This window comes from Desmodus rotundus, chromosome X, assembly GCF_022682495.2.
Source record: "Desmodus rotundus isolate HL8 chromosome X, HLdesRot8A.1, whole genome shotgun sequence".
Taxonomy (NCBI): Eukaryota; Metazoa; Chordata; class Mammalia; order Chiroptera; family Phyllostomidae; genus Desmodus; species Desmodus rotundus.
In genome coordinates, this window is record NC_071400.1 from 6,010,922 (window position 1) to 6,025,871 (window position 14,950).

At 41.3% G+C, this 14,950-nt stretch overlaps 1 protein-coding gene across 4 annotated transcripts in view; it reads right to left on the reverse strand.

Annotated features, from left to right (window-relative positions):
- OPHN1 (oligophrenin 1) overlaps positions 1-14,950 on the reverse strand; it is a 268,416-nt gene that overhangs the window by 127,675 nt on the left and 125,791 nt on the right. For all 4 annotated transcript variants that reach the window (XM_045191252.3, XM_071220302.1, XM_045191250.3 and 1 more), the window contains 5 exons: positions 14,513-14,614; positions 8,574-8,684; positions 5,723-5,827; positions 4,202-4,331; positions 1,666-1,766 (listed from right to left, as the gene is read on the reverse strand). In XM_045191252.3, the coding sequence (XP_045047187.2) occupies positions 1,666-1,766; positions 4,202-4,331; positions 5,723-5,827; positions 8,574-8,684; positions 14,513-14,614 (549 nt within the window). The remainder of the gene's footprint in view (positions 1-1,665; positions 1,767-4,201; positions 4,332-5,722; positions 5,828-8,573; positions 8,685-14,512; positions 14,615-14,950) is intronic.

A 14,950-nucleotide genomic window follows, 5' to 3' on the forward strand; every position in this document is an offset into this window, starting at 1 on the left:
ACTATTACCATCTTCATTGACTTAGAGCATTTGCCTTTCTAGAACACAAACTAGTAATAGGAAGTAAGTCAGAGAACTGACAAGAAATCATTCCAAGTCCAACTGAGAGAAATTCAAGTGATTACTGCCGCCTCCCCTTCCTTCTAAATGGAGAAGCACGTTCCTCTTCTCATTTTGTAAGGAATCCCAGAGCCAAACTGCTGAGGCTGCGACACGATGGCAGTTTTGCAAGCAGCCACTCAATGAAAAGGGAAGAGGGGAAGAAAAACTCAAAGGAGGGCTGGCTCTCTTCTGCTAGGAGGATGTGAAAGTGGCATCTGCGGCCTCTGTCTTGAGCTTTACAGTAGGTGCCTCTGAGCAGGGGAGACGGGGCCCAAATGAACTTACTGCCTAAGAGAGGAACTTTCAGGTTCAGCATCTGGGAAGTGATGCGTGTTTAAAAAGAAAAGGAAGAGCCTGCAGGACAGTGTTGCTTACAAACACTTGCCAGCCAGATACCACAGCTCAGTTCGCACACAGAACAGGAACAAGTTCCTTGCTGCAGCACAAGAGGAATTCTGCAGAATACCACCGAAAGGTGCTGTGGCAATCGGCAGACTGGAAATGAAGGAGCGTTTGGGGGTCATGGATGAGTAACTGGCCCACATAGAGGCATGAACAAAGGTTGTGGAAACCGTATCTGGTACACTTCATTGGACCAGCATCCCATCTCCAGTCTACATTTGATGCACAGCAACAAACAGGTGGTTAAAGACCCCCAAAACGCAGTTTTCAGCAGCCTGCCACTAAATCCCAGTCTCTCATTTTCTGTGAATGAGTCCCACAAGAGAGATCTGCCATGGAATTAAAATCCTTAAATATCATGACCAAGACCCTGTCTGAGAGCCAGTTTCAAAGGACACATTGAACTACTTTAGAACCCTAACAGTCTATCAGCTTTTATCTTAAGAAACACTTGATTGTGAGTGTGAGTGTGAGTGTGTGTGTGTGTGTATGTGTTTATTCCCAAAACTCCTATAAAGATAGGCACAACTGAGATGACCGAATAAATTTCTTGGCTGCATGGTCTAACATAACAACATCACATAACAGAGCAGGTTCTTCCAGGTGAATAAACTACATTCTCAGTGTATTCAACCCATCTTGCCACTCTGGGGTGTGGGGGGAAGTTTGGAAGGCAGACGACACGTTAACTGCTTATTTGAATATTACACAGACTGCATAGTATAGGTTACTCCAACTTTACACAACAGACTAACTCTTTTAAAAAAGATTTTAGCTAAACGGTTTATATTTTAAACACTTGCTATTTAAAGAAATCCCACAGTACAGCCTTCTTAAAATCAAGTCATACTCCACACACAATTCACCAAGAGTTTTGCAAATTTTCTTTGTATAATGTGACAGGCAGTTGTGATAACTTAATAAATGGTGCGAAAGGGTACAGGCACTTTCAGAAGGCCTGACATAATTAACAGAGATCTTTGACTCAACTGAGAAGTATCGGGCCCCATGCAAACTTAGGCCAAGGAGAACAAATGAAGTCATGGCTTTCCGTGACAGTGATGGATTTATCCTTTGGCACTATGTCAACATACACTCCTTTCTAAGATGCAGCCACAGACAGATGTGTTGCAAAAAAATGTGGCACATGAAAGAACTGACCTGCTTAGCACCTGGCTTCTGTTCCATCGGTGTCATGGTGAGTGTTTTGGTCTCTTTCTCATACTGGCAGTAGTATTTCACCCAGGATATTCCCAAAGCCCCTATAAAGACAGGCAAAAGTGAGCTGACAAATTAATTTCTGTGTTGCATGGTCAGTCTGCCCCTAAGACAGAAGCTGTGTACAGTTTGCTCTTCAGGGCTCTGCTCCAGACCCAGCCCTCCCTGTCCCCTGAGTTCCAGGCCTGCACTGCCACCTGCCCATTGCACATAAGGAGATCCAAACCCTCACTGACTGCTTTCCGCATCTGCTCTGGCTTGCTCCGAACCACTCACCTTGCCACGTTCCCTATGAGGCTACTACCACTGCACATTCTATCATATAAGCTCAACACCTGTAATCTTCTGCTCCTCCTTCCCTGTAATGTGCCCCATTTGACTGCTGCTTGGGTTCTGCCCATTCTCTCCCCTAAATGTCTCTCCTTCAGCTGTCTCCTCCGCTCCATCTCTTTTAGAACTCAAGCAGGTCAGCGCCCTATTGCTGACCTCTTTTTCATGTTTTATAACACATTTCAAGTACAACAAAAATTCACTATTTCTCCAATTAACTATTTGACCTGCTCTCTGGTTTCCCCCATCTCCGATCACTCCTTTTTAGTCCATTCTCCAGTCTTTTGCTACAGGAATACTTTTAACTATATATCTCTATGCCATCCCTCTCATTATAAACCACCCATGGCTTTTCCAGTCTCTCCAGACTCCTCAGGTGGGCTCGCAAAACCCGTCATAATATGATCACATTTACCTTTCAATTTTGTCTTCTGCAAATCTTACGTCTATGTTCTCGTCTCACTGAATTACTTTCAGTTACCAAATTAATAGGTGATCATCTAATTTATCATCCATATTCAAGACATATTTAAGAGTGAATAGGGCACTACTGATAAGTATATCAGGGCAACAGATATAAACCAGGACTATTGTTGACAAACCAAGACCCCACAAATAAAGTATATTCTCACACACCTCTGTGTGCAGTGGTGTACACCTGCAATTTTCTTTCCCTTTTTCTTTACCTGTCAAGATCCCACTCATAATACAAGTTCCAGTTGGAACACCACTTTCTCAGTGAAGCCCTTATATATAACCTCAATATATTTCATTGTAATTATTGATATACTTTTCTGTCTTCCTCGTCACACTTTGCATGTACTTCCTGAAGGCAAAAACGAAGGTTGATTCATTTTTTTGTATGCCTAATGCACTCAATATTGTCTGGGGAAAAAAGGATGCTCAGTAAGCATACATTCAACTGAGTAGCAATTCCGTATCCATTTGATAAATTAGAAAACTGAGGCATAGAAGGATCATGTAGCTAACTGCTATTAAAGCCAAGATTTCAAATGTATTAGTCTGTACCTCTTTCATAACCCAACAGTGGTTCTTACACCTGAGGAGAGATGCTGCTAAACATCCTGTAATGCACAGGACGCCCCTCCCCAGAATAAAGAATTACTCAGCCCGAAATGTCAATAGTGCTGACATGGAGAAATCCTGCAATGTCAAGTTGAAGTGATGAACCTGACAAATGGAACGATACATCCTTGAAAACCACCAAAATTCATTGCTCTACGGGAGGAAAAGAAAAATAATATTGCTGCAATATCATGTTTTGCAGATTGCAGTGGTTTTTGCCACTGGTAACCTCTGGATAGTCTCTCTGGCCTACTCCCCAGGTAGAATAATTCTTGGCAGGGAATGAAATTACAGGCTTTGGGTGCCTTGGGTCATCGTTCATAAGACAAATGAAATAGCACATACAGGTTAGCCTAATGCAATTTAGGAGGCAGAAAAGCCTGAGTTATCTGTAGTATTTGGTGACTGGAGAAGTTAACCCATTTTCCTTAGTTATCAATGAGCAGCTGTATTGCCCACTGAAATCACACTGGCTATTTTGTGCATTAAGAATCACCACGTAATCCGAAGGCCGTAGAGGGTACAGAGTACAATGGGAGGAACACAGGTTTTGACATTTTTTGAGACCTGAGTTTACTCTGAGGTCTGTTCCTTGATAGTTGGGTGACTTACAACTATCAACTAGCTCTATGTCTGAGCCTCAGTGGCCTGTGGGTACAATGGGTATGATAAAGTGGTTTCAAAGATTAAAGGAGCTGGTGTATTTAAAGCAGTCAGCCCCACTCCTGGCACATAGATGTATAATGAATATTGTTTTTCTGCCTCCTATCCCCTACTTCCCTTCTTCCCCAGTCTAAGGATTAAATGATTGACAATCCCCGTTTGGAATCTCAGAGAAAACCCAACGTCTTATCACCCCAGAGCCTTCCTAAGACAAATCTTCAAACTCTTCCTCCAATTGCTCCTTCCTTTTTATGTTTTTCACTATTCCCAGGCTGCTCTCCAAAAGAGGTGCAGCCCTCAGGGGTCTGTGATCATTATCGGGGCCTGGGGTTTGGGAAGGCCGAGAGGCAGTAGGTGCCAGCCCACTGAACCCAGCGGGTATCCCTGTATTCCCACTCACATTTCTCTTGGGTATAGAGATAGCCTTCAATGGTTGGCTGTCCTGGAAGTTTGCATGTCTGGGGAGCTTCTTTCATCCTTTTCTTAAGTTCTTCCATCTCTTCTCGGGTACTAGAGAAATGGTTTCTTGTCTGCCAAGACACGATCATCACAATCATTACCGTCATCACCAGCATCATGAATAAACGATTTTTGGCCACACACCCAGAGTTTTCTTGGCTTTCGTCAGGCGTTACAACACAGCAAAAAACAAGTGCTGAATGCCACACAAGAGCAGAAAACCACTTTATGGAGTTTAACAGGACTAAAGACTAAAAGGAAAACAAACATAGATGGCGATCTACCCATGAAACCACATTTGGGAGACTTTTTTCTAACAGGAATCACATAAGACTCCAATAAATAAGGTCTCTTACAATTCTGAGCCTGAGACTGACTGCTGCTTCACCCAAAGGGAGACGGTTCCCAAAGAGAATATTATCATGGCAACAACGTCCAAGTTCTGCCTCAAGTAAAGTTACTTCCTACTTGACTCCAAATTAAATTCTGGCCATTAGGATAAAATATGGAGGGTGCTCTCTTTGAAGACAGGGGAACAGAAAACTTCCGTTTTCATAATCATGAATAACAAAAGCTAATGGTAATAAGTAATATTTTAAAAATACACAACAAAAGGACAAGGGCAAAACACAGCTTGAAACATGGGTATGCAAATCATTAGAGCCCTGGCTGGTGTGGCTTAGTGGATTGAGTGCCAGCCTGCAAAACAAAAGGTCACAGGTTCAATTCCCAGTCAGGGCACATGCCTGGGTCGCTGGCCAGGTCCCCAGTTTGGGGTGTGCGAGAGGCAACCACACATTGATATTTCTCTCCCTCTCTTTTTCCCTCCCTTCCCCTCTCTCTAAAAATAAATAAATTAAATTAAATCTTAAAAAATACAATGCCTGGCACAGAGTATATGTTCATTATATCCATAAGTATTCATTACATGTGAATTAAATAAATAACAAAATATATATGTGACAAGAATGGGAAAGTTGTGCTTATGCCCATCTGTAAGGACCACCATGGGAGAGAAGGTGGAGAAAATCTTTAAAATTACTCTAGTTAACTCTAATAATAAGTAATGAAAAAAGGAAGAGAGGGGAAAATGCACATGCATGGTGATAAAATCCACAATGAAAACATCATGAATGACAAGCAGGGAAGTAGCATAAAACCTGTGCTTCAACAAGTCCATAGCTGGGTTCTGATCTGGGAGCAATGCAGCAACTCAGCAACACTTCACAGATATTGGACAGACAGAGGCATCAGTGGGTGGAAGGCTGGGTTGGAACAACAGTCAGCCCCAAAGGCAGAGAAGAGCTAAGGATGGTACACTAAAATATTTGTGATCCACATCAGTGTGTCCTGACAAATTGGCTGGGCTGCAGAAACCTAGAATTCCAAGGTCAAGGTCATCAGGGCTTAAATCCAATTAGAATGCAGAGAGGGGTGGAAAAAAACCCACATGCCAACTTACGTTCTGCAAACTGAGCTGGAGTTTTTGTTTGTATGGGAGGAAGTCCTGTGTGAGCTCCACAGTCAGGTTGTTGGAAATGAAGAGGCTGTGGAGAAAGGCCAAGACCTAGGGAAAACATGGGAAAATAACTTTATCACCGGCACCTTCTCCTTGATCAAATACAGAAAACAGAAGCACAGAAAAGAAACTCCACACAGCGTTTATCTACTATAGTGTTAAAAGCTGTCATGCAAACAGAAACATGTCTACACACAGCTATTCTCTTACTGGGCTAAACATGTACACTGAACTCAGTTCCAGAAAATAAGAACTACTGGCAAATTCTTCATTTGGATCCTTTTTTCAGACAGCACATAAAGCCATTCATAATGTGGGCAGTAGGGTGATAAACTGTCTTTTCTCTCTAAATCCTCAGGACTGGCATGGAGTAGATATTCAATAAATATTTGTCAAATAGATAACTAAATTGATAAATGAACAAGGTAAGAATCTGCGTGTTTAGGAACACTGCCATAATGCTAAAGAACCCATGGAGCCTGAACCCAATTTCAAATTAGAAATGTTTTCAGGGGGTTGCAGAAAAAGACATACAAAATGATCAAGAAAATACTGTAAATGTCCAAAATGTTCAACCCCCTAAAAATCAAATATCCATAAATAAAAACAAAAGGAAATATGACTTTCCTCTCTCAAATACAAACATTTTAAATATAATGCTCAGTGCTGCCAATAGAGAAATATAACAAGTAGTAGTAAATTGCTCTATTCTTTTTAGAAAGTAAACAGGTGAGCACACATGAATACGCACATACAGCATACACATATAAACATGTATGTACATATAAATACAAAGTACCATATTTTGCTGTGTATAATGCACTTTTTTGCCCAAGTTTTTGAGAGGAAAAATAAGGATGTGAATTATACATGGGTAGTAGTAATTCTGTACCTATGTAAATGTTTTTAATTCTTTTCTTTATGCTTATGTGTTAAAAGTGTAACTCTAGAAGGCAATAACAATATCTGTATGCAAATACCCTGGAATACAATAATTGGTTTTGTTCCTAAATAAAAATAAATGAATAACTGAATTAAAAAATTAAAACGAAAAGATTTTTTTCCTGAAAGTTTGGGCCAAAAATGTCAGTGCACATTATACATGGTGAAATACAGTATATGTGTATATATAGTACTATGTCCTGTACACATGTGTGTATACATGTGTAGTGTATATATGTGTGTGTGTCTACCACACACGCAACAGTAACATAATCTTCCTAGTTTCCCAAGCTTTCCCATCTCAAGAAATGACAACACCCCCCAATCAATCAAACTACAACATAAAGAATCATACCTGATTTCTCTTTCACTGACATCTCAATCCAATCCCTGAGTAATTCCTGTCAGCTCTGCTTCCAAACATACCTCTAGTCCAGCCATTCTTTTCTCTTTCCACTACCACTACCCTAACCCAAACCAACCTCTTCCCTTGCCATGACCACTGCTATAGCCTCCTATCTGGTTTCCTCACTACCGATGTTGGCCTCTTCCAAGTCATTCTCTAAACAACAGTATCAGCTCAGGTCATATCCTCTTTGACACCCCTCAGAGGTTGTCCACTGCCCTTTGACTACCATCCAAACCCCTTACCATAGCTACAGGCCCGACACCTTCCTTTCAGACATTATTTGCTGCCACTCCCTTACCTCTCACCAGCACCTAAAGGGCCATTCTCTCATTCCTTGATTAGACCATTCTTTCCTAAGTTAAGTGTGTCTTTCTGTGCCTGGAGTGTTCTTTCCCCATTATTCACATTGCCCCATCTCCACTTTCTTGTGATCTGAACTGACACTTTCAGAGGACCTCCTTGACTACTTGATCTAAAGTAGCTGCCCAGCTTTGTTCTTTGTTTTAGTGCCTATCACAACTTACAATTATTGTATTTATGTATATATTTTCCTTCCCTTCTGTCCACCCCATGAAAGAGAAGAATTCATGAAGATAAAAACTGAGCCTGTCTTGTTCACATAGGATAACCAGTGTTTAGCACAGTGCCTGGCACATAATAGAAGCACAATAAATGTATGTGGGATGAATGACTAAACACTTGTTAGCACATAAACATATACAGATATATACAAATGACAGATACACGTGAACACAGATGTACCTATACTCGTGTGCAATATATGCATGTCTATGCACACAGGTGTACACACACCCAAATCTACAAGTACCTGGATATACTTAGATAGAGAAATAAATATAACAGATACACAGAGAATATGGGAATAAAATACCACAATATTAACAGTGACTATCTCTGTATAGGTAATTTGCTGTCTGTTGTTTTTCCTCTAATTTTCTCTAGCTCTTCTGCAATAAGAATACATTCATTATAATAAAATAAGTTGTTAAAATTCAACATAGTTGTCAAATCAAAGCACATCATATTTTATAAGAAATAAGGAGATTTAAGTAAAAAGATTACAGATAGAAGTAAAAATGGTAGAATGGGTAGTTATTGAGTACAAGAGACATGAGTTGCTAGCACAGTGTGTGGTATACAAGGGGTACTTTCAAAGGCTTTATGAAAGCACAAGAGGAAAAAAGGAAGGAGAACAAGTAAGAAGGGTGACAGAGAAAGCTAGGGAAGGAAAGAAAAAGAGAGGAAAAACCAAAGGAGAAAGAAAGAAAAATCATAGCTAGAGAGAAAAAAATGGGGGAGGAAAGACAGAGAGATTCATTAAACACCGACTATCACATTCTTTGAGAATCCAATTTTATAACGCAAGTTCTCCACATTTGCCAAGTATTTGGTAAATATTTTTAGAGCGTTAATAGAACTTACCGGCTCCACAATATTGAACTTCTTGGACTCCTGAACTTCTTGGATTTGATAAACATAATCAAGGGAGGACTCGAAGAAAACATGCCTCTCCTTGTCCACCTGCAGGTCTGCCTGTAGAGGAAGGGTAGCACATGTTACAATATCAGCGTAGTCCTTCATGCAAGTCGGTGCTCATGGAAACAACAGAACGCTACAGGAAGGGGAGAATTTAGTCACCCAGTGGTGATCTTATCCCTTTATTCTATAGATACGGAACATGAAACCAAGAGATAAAATGTGACCGATGCAAGACTTCCAGTTTCCGGGCGTATGAGTAAGAAGCTTGGAAGTTATCATGCCCATCCTCTCACACAAGAAAAAAGCTGAACAAGATGAAAATTAACAACTCTTCTTAGATCCAAAGTCAGAGGGAAAACCAGTGTCTTGAAATTGTATAGACCTTTGAATATGGAGAATCAGAGCACATCGACAAGAGCAGAAGCCTGGTGCTGCAGCCAGTATCAGACTTTAAGACCTCTCCAGTGGGTCCAAGGTGGTGGCATACATGGATGCTGAGCTTGCACCCCTCCAAAAACACATCCAATTCACCCCTATATTTACAGAATTCCTCCTGAAAGACAAATGAGAACTAACTGAACAGCTTCTGCACAAGAAACAACAGAGGCGGGGGCTGGTGCATAGAGAAGGCTGAGGAACTGCGAGAGCTCTCTGGAAGCTGAGGGAACCCAGGACCAGAGGAACCGGTAATGCCACTGTTTACATCTTCTGGGCACATGGATGGCAGACAGGAGCTCCATCCAGGTTCTATGGCCAATAGCCTGCAGGGCACCGCAGCATATCCCTAGCCACCACTTTTGGAGTTAGATCCAACAGAGACAGGTCTTCAAGCTTGCATAAAAGGAGCTCCTCCACCCACAGACAGATCCAGCAGGTATGGCATGGTTGTGCTTCACCCAATGGGCTGCATATGCGTTAAGGGGCTCCCCACCTGGAGAGAATGCAGAGATAGCAAAACGTTGTGGTATCTGGCTGCAGGGCTATAACATCCAGAGGAAGTGCAGAGACAGTGGGGGGCTACTGTGTGCTCACATGGTGCTACCCCTCCTGGAAAGAGTTTGGAGCTGGCCAATGGGTTGTGGTGCCTGCCCACAGGACTGCCCCATCAGAGAAAGTGCAGAGACACTGGAGCACTGCCGCGTGCAAACGTCAAATGACTATACTGTACACCTGCAATTAATACAACTAACATAATCTTGTATGCCAACTATATTTAAATCTCTAAAAATTAAATAAAATTTAAAAAATCAAAAGCATGATCCATGAAAGGAAAATTTTATAAGCGTATTTCATTAAAATTAAAAACTTCTGTTCTGTGAAAAATTTTATTAAGAGACTAAAAAGATAACCATAGATGGGGAGAAAAGTCTTTTTAAAACACGTATCAGATACTGGACTGATGTATAAAATATACGGATGCCTCTTAAATATAACAGTAAGAAAATTAACCAATTAAAAGATGGCAGAAAATTTAAATAGACACCTCAACAAAGATGATGTCATATGACAGACATTCCGCATCCTATGTCATCAGGTAAATGCAAATTGCAACAGTAATGAGATAATAACACTACATACCCATTAGAATGACTCAAATAAAATTTAAAAATAAATAAAACAAAATGCTGTTATAAAAAGAAAAAACACAGACAATACCAAATGCTGGCAAACATGTGGTGCAATAGGAGCTCTCATTCACTGCTGGTAGGAAACATGGCCCAAATGAAGGAACAGCACAAAACTCCAGAAAAAGAGCTAAACTGAATGGAGATCAGCCATCTACCAGATGCACAGTTCAAAACACCGGTTATAAGTGTGCTCAAGGAACTTTGTGACGATATCAACAGCATAAAAAAGTTCCAGTCAGAAGTTAATGATTCACTAATTGAAATAAAGAACAATTTACAGGGAAACAAGAGTAGAGTGCATGAAGCTGAGAATCAAATCAATAATTGGAACATAAAGAAACAAAAAACAACCATGCAGAACAAGAAGAAAAAAGAATCCCAAAAAATGAGGATACTATAAGCAGCCTGTGGGACAACTTCAAGAAGTCCAACATTCACATCATAGAGGTGCCAAAAAAAGAAGAGAAAGAGCAAGAAATTGGAAATCTATCTGAAAAAATAGTGAAAGAAAAGTTCCCCAATTTCATGAAGGAAATAGACATACAAGTCCAGGAAGCACAGAGAGTCCCAAACAAGATGGATGCAAAGAGGCCCACTCCAAGACACATCATAATCAAAATGCCAAAGGTAAAGACAGAATCTTAAAAGCAGCGAGGGAAGAGAAGTTAGTACAAGATGGCTGCCAGATGGGAGGGTGGTGTGGGAGAATGGATGAAAAGGTGAGGAACTGAGAAATACAAATAGGTAGTTACAGAGTAGCCATGGGATGTAAAGTACAGTATAGGAAATGGAGCAGCCAAAGAACTTATATACATGACCCATGGATATGAACAGTGGTGGGGGAATTGCCTGAGGGAGTGGAGGATGCTGGGTGGAGGGGAGCAAAGGGAGAAAATCAGGACAACTTTAATAGCATAATCAATAAAATATAATTATTAAAAGAATAAATAAAAAGATGCTCAATGTCACTAGCTATCAGGGAAATGCAAATCAAAGCTACAATGAACTATACCTCCTCACACCAGTTAGAACGGCTATTATCAACAAGACAAGTAATAACAAGTGTTGGAGAGGTTGTGGAGAAAAGGAACCCTCATCCACCGCTGGTGGGAATGTCAATTGGTACAGCCACTGTGGAAAACAGATGGAGCTTCCTCAAAAACTTAAGAACAGAGTTACCTTATGACCCGGTAACCCCTCTTCTGGGTATCTCCCTGAAAATTTTGAAAGCATTTATTCGTAAAGATATATGCACCCCTATGTTTATTCCAGTATTATTCACAGTGGCCAAGACATGGCAACAAGATGACTGGATAAAGAAGATGTAGTACAAATACACAATGGAACACTACTCAGCCATAAGAAAAGACAAAATGCTGCCATTCGCAACAACATGGATGGACCTTGAGAATATCATGTTAAATGCAGTCAGACAGAAAACCTGAAGAGCCATACGATCTCACTCATATGTGGGATACAAAACTGAAAGCAACAAATAAACAAGACAAACAAAAACTCACAGACATGGACAGCAAACAGTAAGGTGGTTAATAGCAGGCCGGGGCGGGGGCAGTAAACGGTGAGCGGGTCAAAACATACGGCGATGGAAGGAGATTTGAGTCTGAGTGGTGAGCACATAATGCAATGTACAGATGATGTGATACAGAATTATAAACTTGGAAGTTATATATTTTTATTAATGACACCCCAATAAATATAACTCAAATAAATAAATAATAGGGGAAACTCTACGCAGGCTAGTAATAATGTAGAGGAACTCTCTGCACTTACCACTGAAATTTTAAAACTAAAACCACTCTAAAGATAAAGTCTCTTAATATTTTTTTGAAATGTGGCTGACCCAAGGATCCCCAGCATTTTTCTGACGGAACGAGTACAAAGGCCGCATCCTTGCTCATGAGGAAAGCCACCAGGGACATCTACAAGCACCATCAAACTGCTGGAACACTCCAGAAGTTTTCATTGCATCTGCCTCGAAAAGACTAAAGTTTGGACAAGTGTCCAGAGTTCCAAACCCCCAGGTTTGGTAATTCCCTAAGATGACTCACAGGACTCAGCATACAGTCCTACTTAGGGCTAAGATTTATCTTAGTGAAAGGACACAGACAAAATCATCAAAGGAAAGAGATACATGGGGTAAAGTCCAAAGGAAACCAGGTGCACACTTCCAGGGGGTGGAGTCACACAGGTCAAACTCAATGCCTCCAGCAAGAGGTTGGGACAACCCATGTAATGCTATCTACCAAGGAAGCCCATTAGAGACTGAGGGTCCTGGGTTTTTCCCGGTGGATGTACACAGGAACCCTCTGCTGGACGTGTACCAAATTCCAGACTCCAGGAAAAAAAGAAGGTGTTTAGCATAAAGCACATTGTTTGCACAGGCAGGCTTGGCACTCTGAGTCACTTCCGTTTAGGGAAACTTATATCCATGTAGGAACTGCTTACCACGCAAGTTCCCAGACACCAGCCAAGAGCAGTTCCTGTAAGCAGACGTTTTGATGCACAGTGGTCTCCGGACTGTTATGTTAACTCTTTTGTGCGTGGGAACTTTGGCACACAATAGATGAAAAAGGAAGAAAACCAAATTGTGTGAAAGTAAATGGCAGAAGACCCCAGACTAGTACTTAGTTCCAGTTTTTGAGAAACAAATAGTCCTTCACCTTCTCAATACTAAGTCCATCCATCACTGAGGCTCTTGACTCATCACCTGGAAGCACATCACACGATGTGGTGCATACTGACTACATCGGGTGTCCGGAGATGAGCTTCAACTTTGCCACAATGTGTGTGACCTTGGACAACATGATTTCTAAGAATATTCACAGTTCGTGTCTATTACCTTATTCAACTGGGTTCACCTTTCATATCTGAATGTATAATATCTCCATGTTACAGAATCTTCTATCCAACACACAGATCCAGTTTTCCATTTAAAAAAGTCTTAATCAGTTCATTCCTTCATTCCCTTCCCCACTGCTTCTCTTCTGACTCAGCCTCTCTACCCTAGATCACTGTAATAGTTTCTCAAATTGGTTTTCCAGCTTCCAGTCTCTTCCTGATCTAATTCATCCTACAGCCCCAGTCAGTTTAAGATTCCTGAAGTAGCCCTGGCTGGTGTGGCTCAGTGGATAGAGCGCTGGCCTGTGAACCAAACAGTCATTGGTTTGATTCCCAGCCAGGGCACATGCCTGATCCAGGTCCCCAGTTGGGGGCGTGCCAGAGAGAACCACACATTGATGTTTCTCTCCCTCTCTTCCTAAAAATAAATAGGTAAAAATTAAAAAAAAATTCCTGAAGTAAAATTCCACTCATATCACTGGCACAACCAAATACATTCACTGACCCACCCGGAGCCAACAGAATTCAATACAAACTCCTGACCCTATTACTCCACAATACCGCCTCAACTTAACTGATCTTAACTTGTCTTTCATTATCCTCCATTAGTAATGCAAATTCTGGTCGAACTATTTCCCAAACACCCTCTATGTTTTGCATCCTTGGGACCATTACCCTCCACTTGAAGGGTCCATGTCTCCACTTTTGTCCATCAGTTTCCCCGTTATGGAATGACCACCTCAAATCGGAAAGCAGCATTCTTCCACAAAGGCAATTCTGCACATTCAATGTTGTTTATCCTGCAGATACTTTCCCAGCCCTACAAGGGCACCACATACACATTCACGTTACAATATGTAAAAAATTCTACTTGTGTAAGACTCATGTGTATTCTGATCCTCGCAGTAAGCTGCAGAAGGGAGGAAACGTGTCTTATTGTCTCTGTAGTCCTGGAGCATCCAGCATAAGCCTGGCCTGTAGTAGGCACTCAACAAGTGGTGACTTCTTTGAACTGAAATCAACGCAAGTCCCATATAAGTTGTAGTCCCAGTGCAGGACCAAAACATTCAACTCTATCCTCACGTGGAATCTGGAATCAGAAACTTAGAACTGAAAGGGATTCTAGAGATCACTGAGTACCACTCCTCCTTTGACAGATAGGGGAACTCAGACCAAGACAGGAACATCTTATTCAGTCATACCATGAGACCATCGAGGAGCTGGCTTGAGAACTCAGGGTGTCTGAGTCCCAGGCCATAGTTTTAACCACAAGCACGACTATTATACATGACTCTCAACTGAGGCGCAGTATGAGGAAAGCTTTGCAAGAGGAAGCTGCCATTATTACAGAGGTATAGCTGGCAAGGAAAGGTGGGGACATGCTTCTGAACATACCTCTTGTAACTGAGATTCTTTCTTTTTGGAAGACAGATGTAAGTGCCGATCCAGCAAAGAATAAAACCTCTCGCCATCCTTTTCAAATTTCTTTTTCCGCTCCTAGACATGGGAGAGAAGGCACAGATTAAGATGTCTTTAGTTTTAATTCAGTTTGCTCAGAACTGAGAATGAAGGACACAGTGCCAGGTTTCATGTGCCCAATCTATTTCCTGGGTAGAAAAAGAAAAAAAGGGTATTTGCTTTTGAATTGGTCTTGGCAGTTTTGACTTCCTCAAATATAGTCCTGAATCGCTCCACCAGCACAAAGGGCAGCCATAGCAAAATTAAATACAAGGTAGAGAGTTCCCATATACGCCCTGCCCCCACACAGAAGAGCCTCCCCCAGTATCAATATCTCCCACCAGAGTAGTACATTTGCTACAACTGACTAATCTA